The 12,015-nt window shown below is 44.2% G+C and overlaps 1 protein-coding gene across 2 annotated transcripts; it reads right to left on the bottom strand.

Annotated features, from left to right (window-relative positions):
- Window positions 1-4,639: 4,639 nt before the first annotated feature.
- Window positions 4,640-10,836, bottom strand: LOC124683425 (F-box protein SKIP28-like). 2 transcript variants are annotated; one of them, XM_047217939.1, is made up of 4 exons: window positions 10,463-10,836; window positions 5,648-5,964; window positions 4,915-5,208; window positions 4,640-4,800 (listed from the first exon to the last, which is right to left on the bottom strand). In XM_047217939.1, exons 1-3 carry the CDS (start codon window positions 10,808-10,810, stop codon window positions 4,917-4,919), a joined length of 957 nt encoding a protein of 318 aa, XP_047073895.1. In that variant the 5' UTR covers window positions 10,811-10,836; the 3' UTR covers window positions 4,640-4,800; window positions 4,915-4,916. The 2 variants fall into 2 exon arrangements, with proteins under 2 accessions (XP_047073895.1, XP_047073902.1); XM_047217946.1 differs by having other exon boundaries at window positions 4,640-4,755.
- Window positions 10,837-12,015: the final 1,179 nt, after the last annotated feature.

Genomic DNA, 12,015 nt, shown 5'->3' with positions numbered 1-12,015 from the left:
CTCGCCCATGTTGGGTGGATGGATTGGGTTTGGAGGGGGTGGTCCAAAGATCGTGTTCTCCCAACCAACGCCTCCTCTCTCTCTTGGAGAGGAGGTAGTGGCTCATGCAAGAATCAAGATCGTGCCTAGATAGCTGCTCATGACACATGTATCGCTTGCGGTCACAGATCCAGCCCCTTTTCCGCTGTTGCTCTCAGCATGCGAACCCCGGTCTGTCTCCGGACGCGTGTGCTCGGGGACGTTGGTAGTGCTCATGTAAATGTCGTGTATTTGGGTGGCATGGATTGGTGGTTAGGGCATCTCCAACCGCGCGACCCAAATTGACGCGCTGGACCGTCCGTTTTGGGTCGTTTGCGTGCCCGAGCGGACGCGCGAACGGAGCCCCGCGTCCGTTTGGGTCGGGCGCTGCGCCCAACGTGGCAGATTTAGGTCGCGGCGCCCTATGGTATGTTTTTCTTGTAAATTCACTAGAAAAACGCAAAAAAATATTATATAAAATATATAAAATATTACAAATGCTCAAAATGTATTACACATTACATAGTCCATGTAATCAAGGATAAAGTATTATTCAAATAAAATGAAAAAAACGATACAAATGCTCCAGGCTTCAGGATTTCCTTCATCATTGTTGTTTGCAGCATTGTTGCCTACGTGCTGCCACATGTGCTCGACCAAATCAGCCTGAAGCTGGTTGTGTACAGCTAGATCTCGAATTTCATGGTGCGCATGAAGAATGTCCTGGAATGATGCCGGAGCACCTTGCTGAGGAGTAACCAAGAGTGAATCATCCCGCTCTACCTCAACAATCATGTTATGCATGATTACACAAGCGGTCATCACCTCCCACAGAGTTTGCACATCCCGAGGCTCGCGGAGGTGTCCGACGATAGCCCAACGAGCTTGGAGGATGCCAAACGCCCGCTCGACATCTTTCCGGGCTGCCTCCTCGCTCTTTGGCAAACCTTGCCTCCTGCTCCGAGTTGGGGTTTCGGATTGTCTTCACGAGTGTAGCCCAAGGTGGATAGATACCATCGATAAGGTAGTACCCCTTCGTGTAGTGGTGGCCATTGATCTCAAAATCCACATCGGGGACCGACCGTACGCTAGCCTATCAAACACCGGAGAGCGCTGCAGCGACATTGATGTCATTGTGCGAGCCAGCCATTCCGAAGAATGAGTGCCAAATCCATGTGTCATGGGAAGCAACAGCTTCAAGAATGACCGTGCACCCCTCGAATGGCCAGCCGTATACCCCCGCCAACCAAAGGGGCAGTTCTTCCACTCCCAGTGCCTGCAGTCTCTGCTGCCAAGCATCCCAGCAAAACCCCCGGACGCGTCGATCGACAACAGACGAGCTGTGTCCTCTGCATTAGGTTGCCGGAGGTACTGTTTCTCCGAACGAACCGATCACCGCTTCCGCAGAACCCGTACATCGATTCCAAGCCGGTTGACTCACTCATGCGCGTGTACTCATCTACGAAATCACCGGCAACGCCATATGCGAGCATCCTAATCGCTGCCGTGCATTTCGGTACGAAGAGAGGCCTACCTTGCCAATTGCATCCACTTTCGCACGAAGTAGTCGTCGTAGATCTTTACGCCATCCATTATCCGGCGGAACAGCGGCCTGGTCATCCGAAAACGACGGCGAAACAAGGACGGCACGAACAATGGATTGGGTTTGAAGTAGTCGTTGTAGAGCTGGTCGTGGCCGCGTTCTCTTTTGCGGTCCAAGGCGGCCGCGCGCCCCGGCAAGGACCCCCGGTGCACGGGGATTTGCGAGACGATGTGCTCGTGGATGAGCAGCGCAGCATCCGTGAAAAATTCGTCGTCGGACTCCTCTTCTGACGACGTGTCGATGAAGTTCTTGAAGAAGTATTCGTCGTCGCTGTCCACCATGATCTGAAAAGGAACACATTTTAGTTCGAGCATTTGAACGAACACCTCTCAGGCGGAGGCGATCCAAATGCTTCTGTAGGGACCTGCGAAGCGGCCGTCTCGGACGACGTGCGGTCCGGAAACACGGTGCGAGAGAGCTCACCTCCGGCGGAAACGGCGCAGCTGCGAATGGCGGGAGGTGTCGCGACGGTGAGAGGACAACAGCGCCGGCGGCGGCGTCCTCCGACTCCGCTACGACGCGGCGAAAGCAGCGCGGGACCTCGACCTATGCTTCCGCCCCGCTTGCCGGCGTCTCGACGACGATGGCCGGCGTCGACGCGCTCCCAAATCGCCGGTCCGTGGGTGGCGGCGGAGCGGTGGGGAGATGTGTGCGACGGGCTTGTGTTTTGGGAGGCGGACAGGGCGGGCCAGGGGCGGACAAGGGAGGACGCGAGCGACCAGCCTTTCGCGTCCGCGGCCACGCAAACTCGTCCAAGATTTGGGCCGGGTTTGGGTCGTCCCGGACGCCGCGGCCATCCGTTTTAGGGATGGATCCGCGCGCTGGGCCGCGATTTTGTCCGTTTCGACCCATCCGGACGCGCGGGCACGGGATGGGTCGCCCGGTTGGAGATGCCCTTAGTAGTCCTAGGATGGCGTACGTAGCTGATGTATTTTATGGTGGACGCAGAAAGGGGTGGCCTTCACTTGAGTTCATGGCAAGGAGCAGCGGATTGGACAGATGGAACGGCCCAGCTGCTGCCTTGCCTTCCAACTCACTGGTGAAGGGTGTAACAGTAGCACTAGTAGTTACAGATTCCTTTTGTGTGAATTTGTTTGTTTGGGCACGAATCGAGCGCTGCCACGTGTTCATCAGCTCTGTTTTCAACTTTGGGAACCTGTGTGGTCAGTGGTTGGGAGAAATTCCACGATGATGGCACTCGTGAAATGCGATGCTTGTCGACAGCTAATTTTGCAGATTTGAGCATGAGATGGGAAAATCCATCTCCAACTTCACATCAAAGAGGAACAAGCACTGAAATTTGGTACTCCTATCGAGCTTCATGCGTGGTGTGTACAGCATGAGCCTATTTTCAACGGCCGGGAACGCGCCCAATGTGAACAATGTCGACCAGTATTGTAAATTCAGTGATGCGAACAAAGTGCTATACCTACATGGCTACATCATCATTCAAGGAGATTGTATGTTCTAACACCCTGGAGTGTTATTCTTTCGGAAACTACTTTGCGCACTAAGTAAATGACCACATTCAGATTCAACTAGACATTTAGTTTCAAGAAGGAGAATATAAATCGGTGCTATTTTTTTAATAAATGATCTGACTCCATTGGCTGACCTTTTTTTTGAACAGGGATAGGCCCTGAAGGGCCATTGGCTGACTAAAAAACCTTACATCAGATCAATATGGTGAAACAAACACAAATAACAAAGATAAAAAACTGCTAGATTTTGTGCTCACCTATCTCTGATTTTTATTTGAGATTTTACTGAAGTCTGAAGAAAAAAACATCTTTTAGGAAAAATAGAGCAGAGCTTGTAAAACTTAATGCACATACGGGTGCATATTTCAATGGGCTAAATGTTCAGTGGGTGATTAGGTGCGCCATCATCCAACTATACTGTATAGTTTAAAATATCACCAGCAAAATTAAGACGTTTAATGAATGTCAAAGATGAGTTTTTCATAAGAGGGTCTCTTGTAGTAGGAAATGGATAAAATGCCAGATTTTAAAAAGACGCATGACTAGGGGACTTGCCTCTTAAGGATCAATATATGACTCTTTATAACATTGTTAACCATACAAATGTTACGGTAGCACATGTGATGGTTCGACACCTCTGAACATAGGATTGGGGAGATTTTATCAGGGAACAAATGGGATAGATGGGTCCTCATGATGTTTCAAATGACGGATACAGAAGATGTCTTTAGGTGGTCGATAACTACTTCTGTTTTGTTCAGTGTTAAATCAATGTACCTAGACTTGCTTAATGGACACATAGGTTATCTTAGGAAATATATTTGAAAGAATCAAGGTTCCACTAAAAATCAGAATTTTTGTGTGTTTCCTCCCTAAGGAAGTTATTTTAACCAAAGACAATCTTTGCAAACGAAATTGGCATGGTTGCACTAAATGTAGTTTTTGTGATCAAGAGGAAACAATACAACATTATTATTTTCATGCCCTTTTCCAAAGTTATTTGCAGGATTATTTATATGACATTTAATTTACCTCCTCCTTCCAGTGTCTCAAATTTGTTTGGAAATTGGTTAAATGTGGTAAAAAAAACATGAAGGCCAAATTAGAGTTGATGTGTGCGCTTTATTGTAAGCTATATGAACGGTCCGTTGTGACTTCATATTTAAAAAAGAAGCTTTCCATATTTTATGCAGGTTATTCCTTTAGTCACACATTGGATACATACGTGGTCCTTCCTACAGTCGGCGAAGGAACGTCAGGACATGGATATTGGTGCAACCGTTTGGCAACGGTCGCACATGATTTCTACAACCAGTACGGTTGTCAGTCTGATAAGAGAGTCGCATCATGATGCTCCATCGCTTTTTTCTTCTAGCTTTTTAGATGGCTTATCCATGTTGAGACTCTAAGTGATCCTTGAGCTGTAATAATTGTGTACTGCTTTGATGTGACTTGTTTTAATAAGGAGCCGTTTGGCCCGTATGCATCAATTAATACAGAGGCAGGAGTACCCCATTTCGAAGAAAGAAAAAAAAAAGCAAAATTAAGGCGTTCATTGGCATATATAAGTTGCGACCATTGGACAGACAATAAGTTGCAACCATTGGACAGACAATAAGTTGCACGGCTTCATGAAATCTGCAGGCGCTTCATCTGATGAATATCAGTAGATAATTCAGCATCATAGTATGTTCAGCCCTGTAAGCTCGAGCTTCAGTAAAATCCAATACCAAATGTTTCTATAGAAACTCTACCTACATATCTAACCACTAAGTACACAAGCGTACATAAGAGAGGGGGGGGGGGGCTCACTTCTAATAGCCATCTTCCTGACTCTCCAGTGATGCACCGAGCTCCGCGCAACGCTGGCATGAAAACTGGCCAGGCATTGACAAAGGGACCATCAAATTTTCATGCCGCTCACAGTAAGGCCGGTTGCAGCTGCTACATTTTGCATGCGTAAGCCAACAATCCAAGCACATAAAGTCTGAGCAAGCAAGATCAGCCTCGGTTCGATCCTCCGAACTGATACAGGCACCACATTTTTCGCATCTAGTAATGCAGAAGTAGCAGCCTCGACACCGCAGCAAGCTATGCTTCACTTTCCTGAAATATAACCAAATTATCAATATGGAGGTGTACCCAGACCTTATAATAATCAGCTTCAGGTCAAAGCCATTAGTCTGGCAGCCATACAAGAATGCTCAAGTGTTTGCAGTTGTTCTCAAGACAAGAGCGATGAAACAAATTATAAAACCATGTTGCTTTCATGTAGCCCATAGGGCAAATAAGTGAGCTTCGGGACCATTACTTAAAAAGCTATTCACAAAAGAAGACATGACCAAGTCAGCTACCCCTTCCACAACCACAGGAGAGAGCAAAAGGGGGAGCAATAGCTATGAGCACTGACTCTTGTGACCATCACAAATCAAAGATGAATCTTGTATCAGCAGGACAAATGAAGAGTCAAAACAATGAAAACGAGTCGAATAAAGTGCTACGGTAAGTCACAAAGAGATCTGATAGAGGATCACAACGTACATACCTACATTCATCCTTCGTACAATCAAACACAAGCCTGACGTTTGTGCACAATGGGCAGACATCAACATCAATAGGGCGTTCATCATTGGTGTTCAGCACTTCGTGGGCTCTATGGTTGTAGAAGAGTGGGCTTCTATCTTGCTGTACTTGTGGGTTACCTTTGGACATCAGAGACATAATAACATCAAGATGATGCTTACTCATCCTGCTAATACCATTGAGTCGGAGATGGTCTATATTTCCCTTGTGTTCATGCAGAAGCTGAACAATTTTCACCACCCCATCACCAGTCAAGCCTGTACATGTGGGCACATAGAGCTGCAAATTAAGAGTAAGTTAGATCAAATGCATCTAGAGGTCCATGGCTCCATGCAGCTACTGCATAGGAGGAACTGAGCAAAGCCCTCGGTAGATAGTTTTATGTAGAATTTATCACGGGCATATAACCATAATTGTATTATCCACAAATGACAAATTAGCAACGAAGCAAATATAGAAGAACTGTAAAGGCTAGTATCCATCTATTATGTAAACTAAAGAACATGATCAAAAAACAGAGCTTAAGGTGACTTCAAGATTCCATAGAGTAATAAAGTCAAGCAAGTATTTCTCATTCTCACATTGACTAGAAACTCGAAAACCACTGCAACAATTCAACAGGGGCACCTTAACAGGCCCGTTACTGTTCCATACGATGTTGGGATCAATAATCATGATTTTGGAATAAACGGGTCCACATTAGTAACTCAAAACTGGTTCCCAGTATGCTAGGGAGAATCCTATTTTGACAAAACTTTTGGTATCTGGTGAGTACGATTTGGTTTGAAAAGAAAAAGGCTGCATACCAGCAACATTCAGTTTCAGGATTATGTAGTTGAAAATACAAAATAAATATCTGAATAAACTTCATGTAAATTAATACTGACCACCCTAATTTTGGCCGTAGATCGATAATACTGCACTTTAGTAATCTACAAATTTCTTAACTGAGATCATTCGTTACAGAAGAAAAACAGAAATTTAAATTAATGCAACTGGATAATATGCAATGAATAGGGCTTGATGTCCCCAGGAAAGCAGCCAGGTCGAAGGTAGCATAGCCAAAAATAAGCAAGCATTTCCAAGGAAAATCTATCAACGACCCATCAGTACACTGTATATTTCTACGTATTAATGCCAATATCGACCGTACATACCCTAACCCAGTCACAATCACCATGAGCAAAGTAAGCAAAAAAAAAAAAGCGTTAAGAAATCCCATTCCCTTGGAAAGTGAGGGAGAGGAATCCGGCAGAATCTATAACCTCATACTATATATAATAAACACCATATACTGTATCCTTGAGGAATTCTGCATCTGCGTTGGTTTCTCAGAAGTTGTGCGATTTAAGAAAAGGGAAAAGGAAAACACTGCACGATGAGATGGATCTTGTACGTAAATTAAGCATTCAATGGCACTAAGTTGACGACAATGAAAATCATGGTAAATTCAAGTTCATTCAGAAATGTAGTTAAGGTGGTTCTCAAATCACAACTATTCTCTCTCCCTGTCTAGGATCTTAAAGGTTTTAAAGGTAGTGGGCAGTGGCGGCTACGTTTGTTTTATAAAAGAGAGTCAATCATGCAAACAATAACATACAAAAGAGTACTCTAGAAGAAGAAAACTACCTATTGTATCCGTACGGTCCTGACTTCAGTGTACAGAAGCTCGGGAGCTTCTGGACTTTGAGTGCCACCACTTTGTGATGGTCGCACGGGGTTTGTTCAGACGGTTAGGCTGGCGGTTTAGAAATACGATTAGTAATTCATAAGTGCTGACTGTAACCCTGTTTCTACGAGATGGAACCCGTGTGTGTATCTTTTTTTATCTTTATTCGTGAATATAATAAAAACTATGCAATACAATGACGTGTGCATCAGTCGATGAATAAACCAGGCCTAAGCATCTTTAGAAAGAAAAAAGGAAAAAATTATAACCTTCCAGCTTTGATGACTTTTGTTTATATATATCTTGTGCACTAGCAAGTGGGAACTTTTATCAAAACATATCGTCCATCGAGGCAGATTTAGCCAGCGGCACCAACATAGATTGGTAACTGGGGAGTCAGCAATGGGATCACACAAGATGACAAGAGTGAAGAAAGAGACTTCATGGGAGGGGCTGAAGACATGTAGTTTAAAGAAGCATTAGTGTAGAAGGAGCCGCACGTTTTGCAATGGAATTAGAAGGCATCAGCAACGCTTGAATGGCAATTGTTTAGAAACCCAAGGAACCGAAGCCTTCTTTTTCTTTCCGGGCGACGAAGAAGAGATCACCATAGCTCTCCAGTCAGCATATATGTCACCATCTAGTGGAATCACCATAAAACTAACATGACACAGATGAGAACCAAAGCAATTAACCAGCATACTAGGCTACCTAGCACTAGCCGCTGATTGAGTAATGCGCTCCACAAACTGAATCAGAGTTCATGATCCTATCTCCCTAATCAGCAACGTTATCTTTTTGTTGAGAGCATCAAGATTATATTGATAATTCCATGGGGCTTCCTCGTTGGACTCATTTTTTACATGGATAGTTTGTGTCAAATAGTATAATATGAGTTGGAGCAGCCATAATCTCTGTCACAACTGAAATCTTCTACTGTGCCCCAATATGATCTTCAGCAACACTATACTCTGTCCTACGACCTTTGCTAAATTAGTTCTTACTAGTGTTGTGCTCGTGCATTACAGTGGACTTGTTGACTTTATTGTCAATTTTCAGGGGACACTGAGCATTTCAGTAAAAACTTGTGCCAAATAGAATGTTTTGAATAATTGACCTGTGGATTGATATGTCCATACATGACGTGATGTTGCAGTTCAATGAATGAAATGAAGCAGAGGCAGTGGTTTAAGAATGCATAGTCAGATTTCATCAGGCAAATTGGTAAAAACAGGCACCAATTTTCATTTTGCCAAAAAAAAAACAATACTTTAACCTAGTGATTCTCTGTTCAGTAGAATATTGTGCTGGTCGTGGAAATTTCGAACCTCCTCGCAAAAATTAAGGAAAACAAAACTACTGAATGGTGAATAATTTGAGGAAGTTTGAAGAAATAATTAACGAAATGTGTGATGCAATTTTCTTCAGGAACAGGGAGACAGGAAGTATTAACAAAAAGACAGAGACAGGGTCGAGCTGTTTGAAGAAACAACTAAAGTTAGAAGCAACGTTTAGAAACCCAAGGAAGCGAAACCTTTGTTTTTTTCTTTTGAGGCGACAAATAAGAGATAACCAAAGCTCTGCAGTCAACATTATGTCAGCATCTAGGGGAATCACCACACAGATGGAAACCAAAGCAAATAACCAGCATACTAGGCTATGCAGCACTCACAGTTGATTGAGTAGTGTGCTCCACAAATCGAATCAGAGTTCATGATCCTATGTCCCCAATCAACAACCTTTTCTTTTGTTGAGAGCATCAATATTATGTTGATAATTCCATGGGGCTCTTCCCTCGTTAGACTCATTTTTCGACATGGATAGTTGGTGTCAAATAGTAGACATGAATTGGAGGAGCCATAATCTGTCACAACGCAGATCTTCTACAATGCCTCAATGATCTCCAGTAACACTACACTCTGTCCTACGAGTTCGCTAAATTAGTACTTACTAGTGTCGTGCTCGTGCATTACCGTGGAAATGCTAAGACTTTATTGTCAATTTTCAGGGGAAAAAGAGCATTTTGATATAAATTTATGAGTAGTAGAATATGTTGTATAAAACAATAATTCAGTTGTGGAATGAGATGCTCATACATGATGTGATGTAGTTAAGTGTTGCAGTTCCCTGAATGAAATGAAGAATAAGCAGTGGTTTAAGAATGCATAGCTGAATTTCTTATGGAAAATTTGTAAAAAATAGGCACCAATTTTCATTTTGGCAAAAAAAAAAACAATACTGTAAGCTAGTAATTTTTTGTTTAGTAGAATCTTTTGCCAGTCATGTAACTTCTGAAACTCTCGCAAAAAATAAGGAAACTAAAACTTCTGAATGGTGAATAATTTATTAATTTGAGAAAGTTTGAAGACATAATTAAAGAAATGTAGGATGCTCATTACTTAAGGAAGTACTAACAAAAAATAAAAAGATTGCCGGTAGAGGGACAAGCAGTTTGAAGAAATAACTGAAGTTAGAAGCGATATCAAGAAGAGAACAAAGAACAGGGTTGTCATTCAACAAGAGTGGAACCTCAAAAATTAAGAAAGAAAAAAACTTCAACTCAAGGAAATATGTGAAGAAAGAATTAGGGAAAAGCATGCCTGTATTGGTTCTACTCCATTGGTATTTAGAATTTCTTCACGTCACTAGGCTATGATGAGAATTCTGATGCTGAAGTAGCGGAGTACTAAATTTTGCTGTGTTCTACATTGCCAAAGCTTCTCAAGGGATGCCCAGCTATGCGTTGTTTATTGCCCGATAGGGGCAACGCTTTGCCTAGCGCAAGTAGCAACAACTACCAACTAACTGCCATCTCTTCTATGATGCACATGAAGAAGCTTGTACGGGCATTGCTACTTGCCTATAATTAATCATATACAGCAAAGACCAAGTTTAATCTCCTTTGTCAACATCATGTCCAAGTTTAAAATTAGTACTACATTTTTAGGCGTCAGACTAGTTCAGCTAGTACGAGGAACCTAAGCAACCACAACACCAGGCATAACAACAAACACAAGGCGCGCGCCCAAGCATGCAGCTCATTCGCCAATTCACAGTCTCACACACTTGAAGATGAAACAAAGACGCGCCAGAAACATTCCACAGTACCTCGGTGACGCGGGGATTTTGCTCGACGACGCGGAGCAGGCCAGCGTCAGAGACGCGGAAGCACCCGACGAGGTGCAGAGACCGCAGCGTCCCCTCCGCCCTCGCGGTCAACTTGGCGAGGATTTCGTCGGTCACCCGGTTGCTGAGAGGCGGCTCCACCGCGACGCGACGCCACAGGAGGGTGTCCCCCGCGACGGCCTCGCCGAGGAGGCGGCACACGCGCCAGCAGGCCAGCAGCTCGGGCAGGCGCATGTAGCCCAGGGCAAGGAAGAGGGCAGCGTGCGGCTCGCCAGGCGCCGGGGCAGGTAGCGGCGGAGGCGCTGAGGCGGCCGCCGTGGTCGGAAGCATTGTGTGGTGGCTGGTCACCGGTGAGGATAGCTGCCTTGACTGACGCACCGGCTGAAGAGGAGATTAAATGTGAGTTTGGTCCTCGTCGATGAATCCAAGCTAGAAATTTCCTCTCTTGACACACGTGTGTACTGTGTACGTCCAGTGCTAGCACATGTGCTATGCCGTGCGCCGTGATAGGCCACACCACTTATGCGTCGTATGCCCAAACCCTCCAACCCGTACACACCCGTGTAACTAGAGGGTTGGCTCTGATACCAAATATAACATCCCGATCATCTGTCCGAACCTATTACCCCTGGCAACTCTACAAGATCTCTAAACTGGCTCCTAAGACCAACACTAAGAAGTTATAACTTGTTGGTAACTAACTTGATATAAGTATTCTATTAATCCTACTGAGGTTTGGACCAGGATGTCACACTCCAAAGAAGTTGTTGCAACTTCTTTTCTGCAAGCTCGCCTCCAAAGAACTTCGAAGTTAAATATGTTTGGCCTGAAGAAATTTAAGGATAGATGACAGAATGAAGAGTTATTTTCAAATGCGCACAAGTAAAAAACAAAGTACCCAGAAAAACATATGTTGATCCATGAAGCTAGGCCAGATATGCTAGAGAACTATATCAGGGATAACAGGACCGGTCAGGGGCTGCTAGCTGTTGTTTTCTCCCTTGATGACATTAAAGAGCTGGCTCACTTTTGGTCTTTTGCCTAGGCACAAGTCCACGACATGTGTGCTGACTAGTCATTGCCGATTGAGATTTTTTGTTGGGTTAAGGGTACCCAATATATGTATATTTTTTATTTCTGTAAAAGAGTGTGCGTGATTGTTTCTCAACCCTGCATTGGTTCTGAAAATTTCTCCCACTGCACAAAATTCGGACGAACCAAACTCACATTTTGTGCTCTATAAGATGTGATAACCCAAAATTTTAAGTTATTAAAAAATTTGAGTTGAAAAATAATTATCTTCTAATTAGTTTGATTTTGGTTAATTTCTAGTTTTAAAATTGGATACTAATCTTTGCATGCAACTACCAAATGGAAATAAACTTGAGTTGATTTGTTTGGCATGACCACCACTAAGGGCATCTCCAGCGAGCGACCGTTTTCGTCCGCCGTGACCGGAAATGCGTCTGGGGCCTGTTCCAGCGGGGCGACGCAAAGTGACCGGGCCGTCCGCGGAGACGCAAACCTGGCCCAAA

Source organism: Lolium rigidum, chromosome 1 (genome assembly GCF_022539505.1).
Source record: "Lolium rigidum isolate FL_2022 chromosome 1, APGP_CSIRO_Lrig_0.1, whole genome shotgun sequence".
NCBI lineage: Eukaryota > Viridiplantae > Streptophyta > Magnoliopsida > Poales > Poaceae > Lolium > Lolium rigidum.
This window is presented reverse-complemented; position numbering and strand designations above follow the sequence as displayed.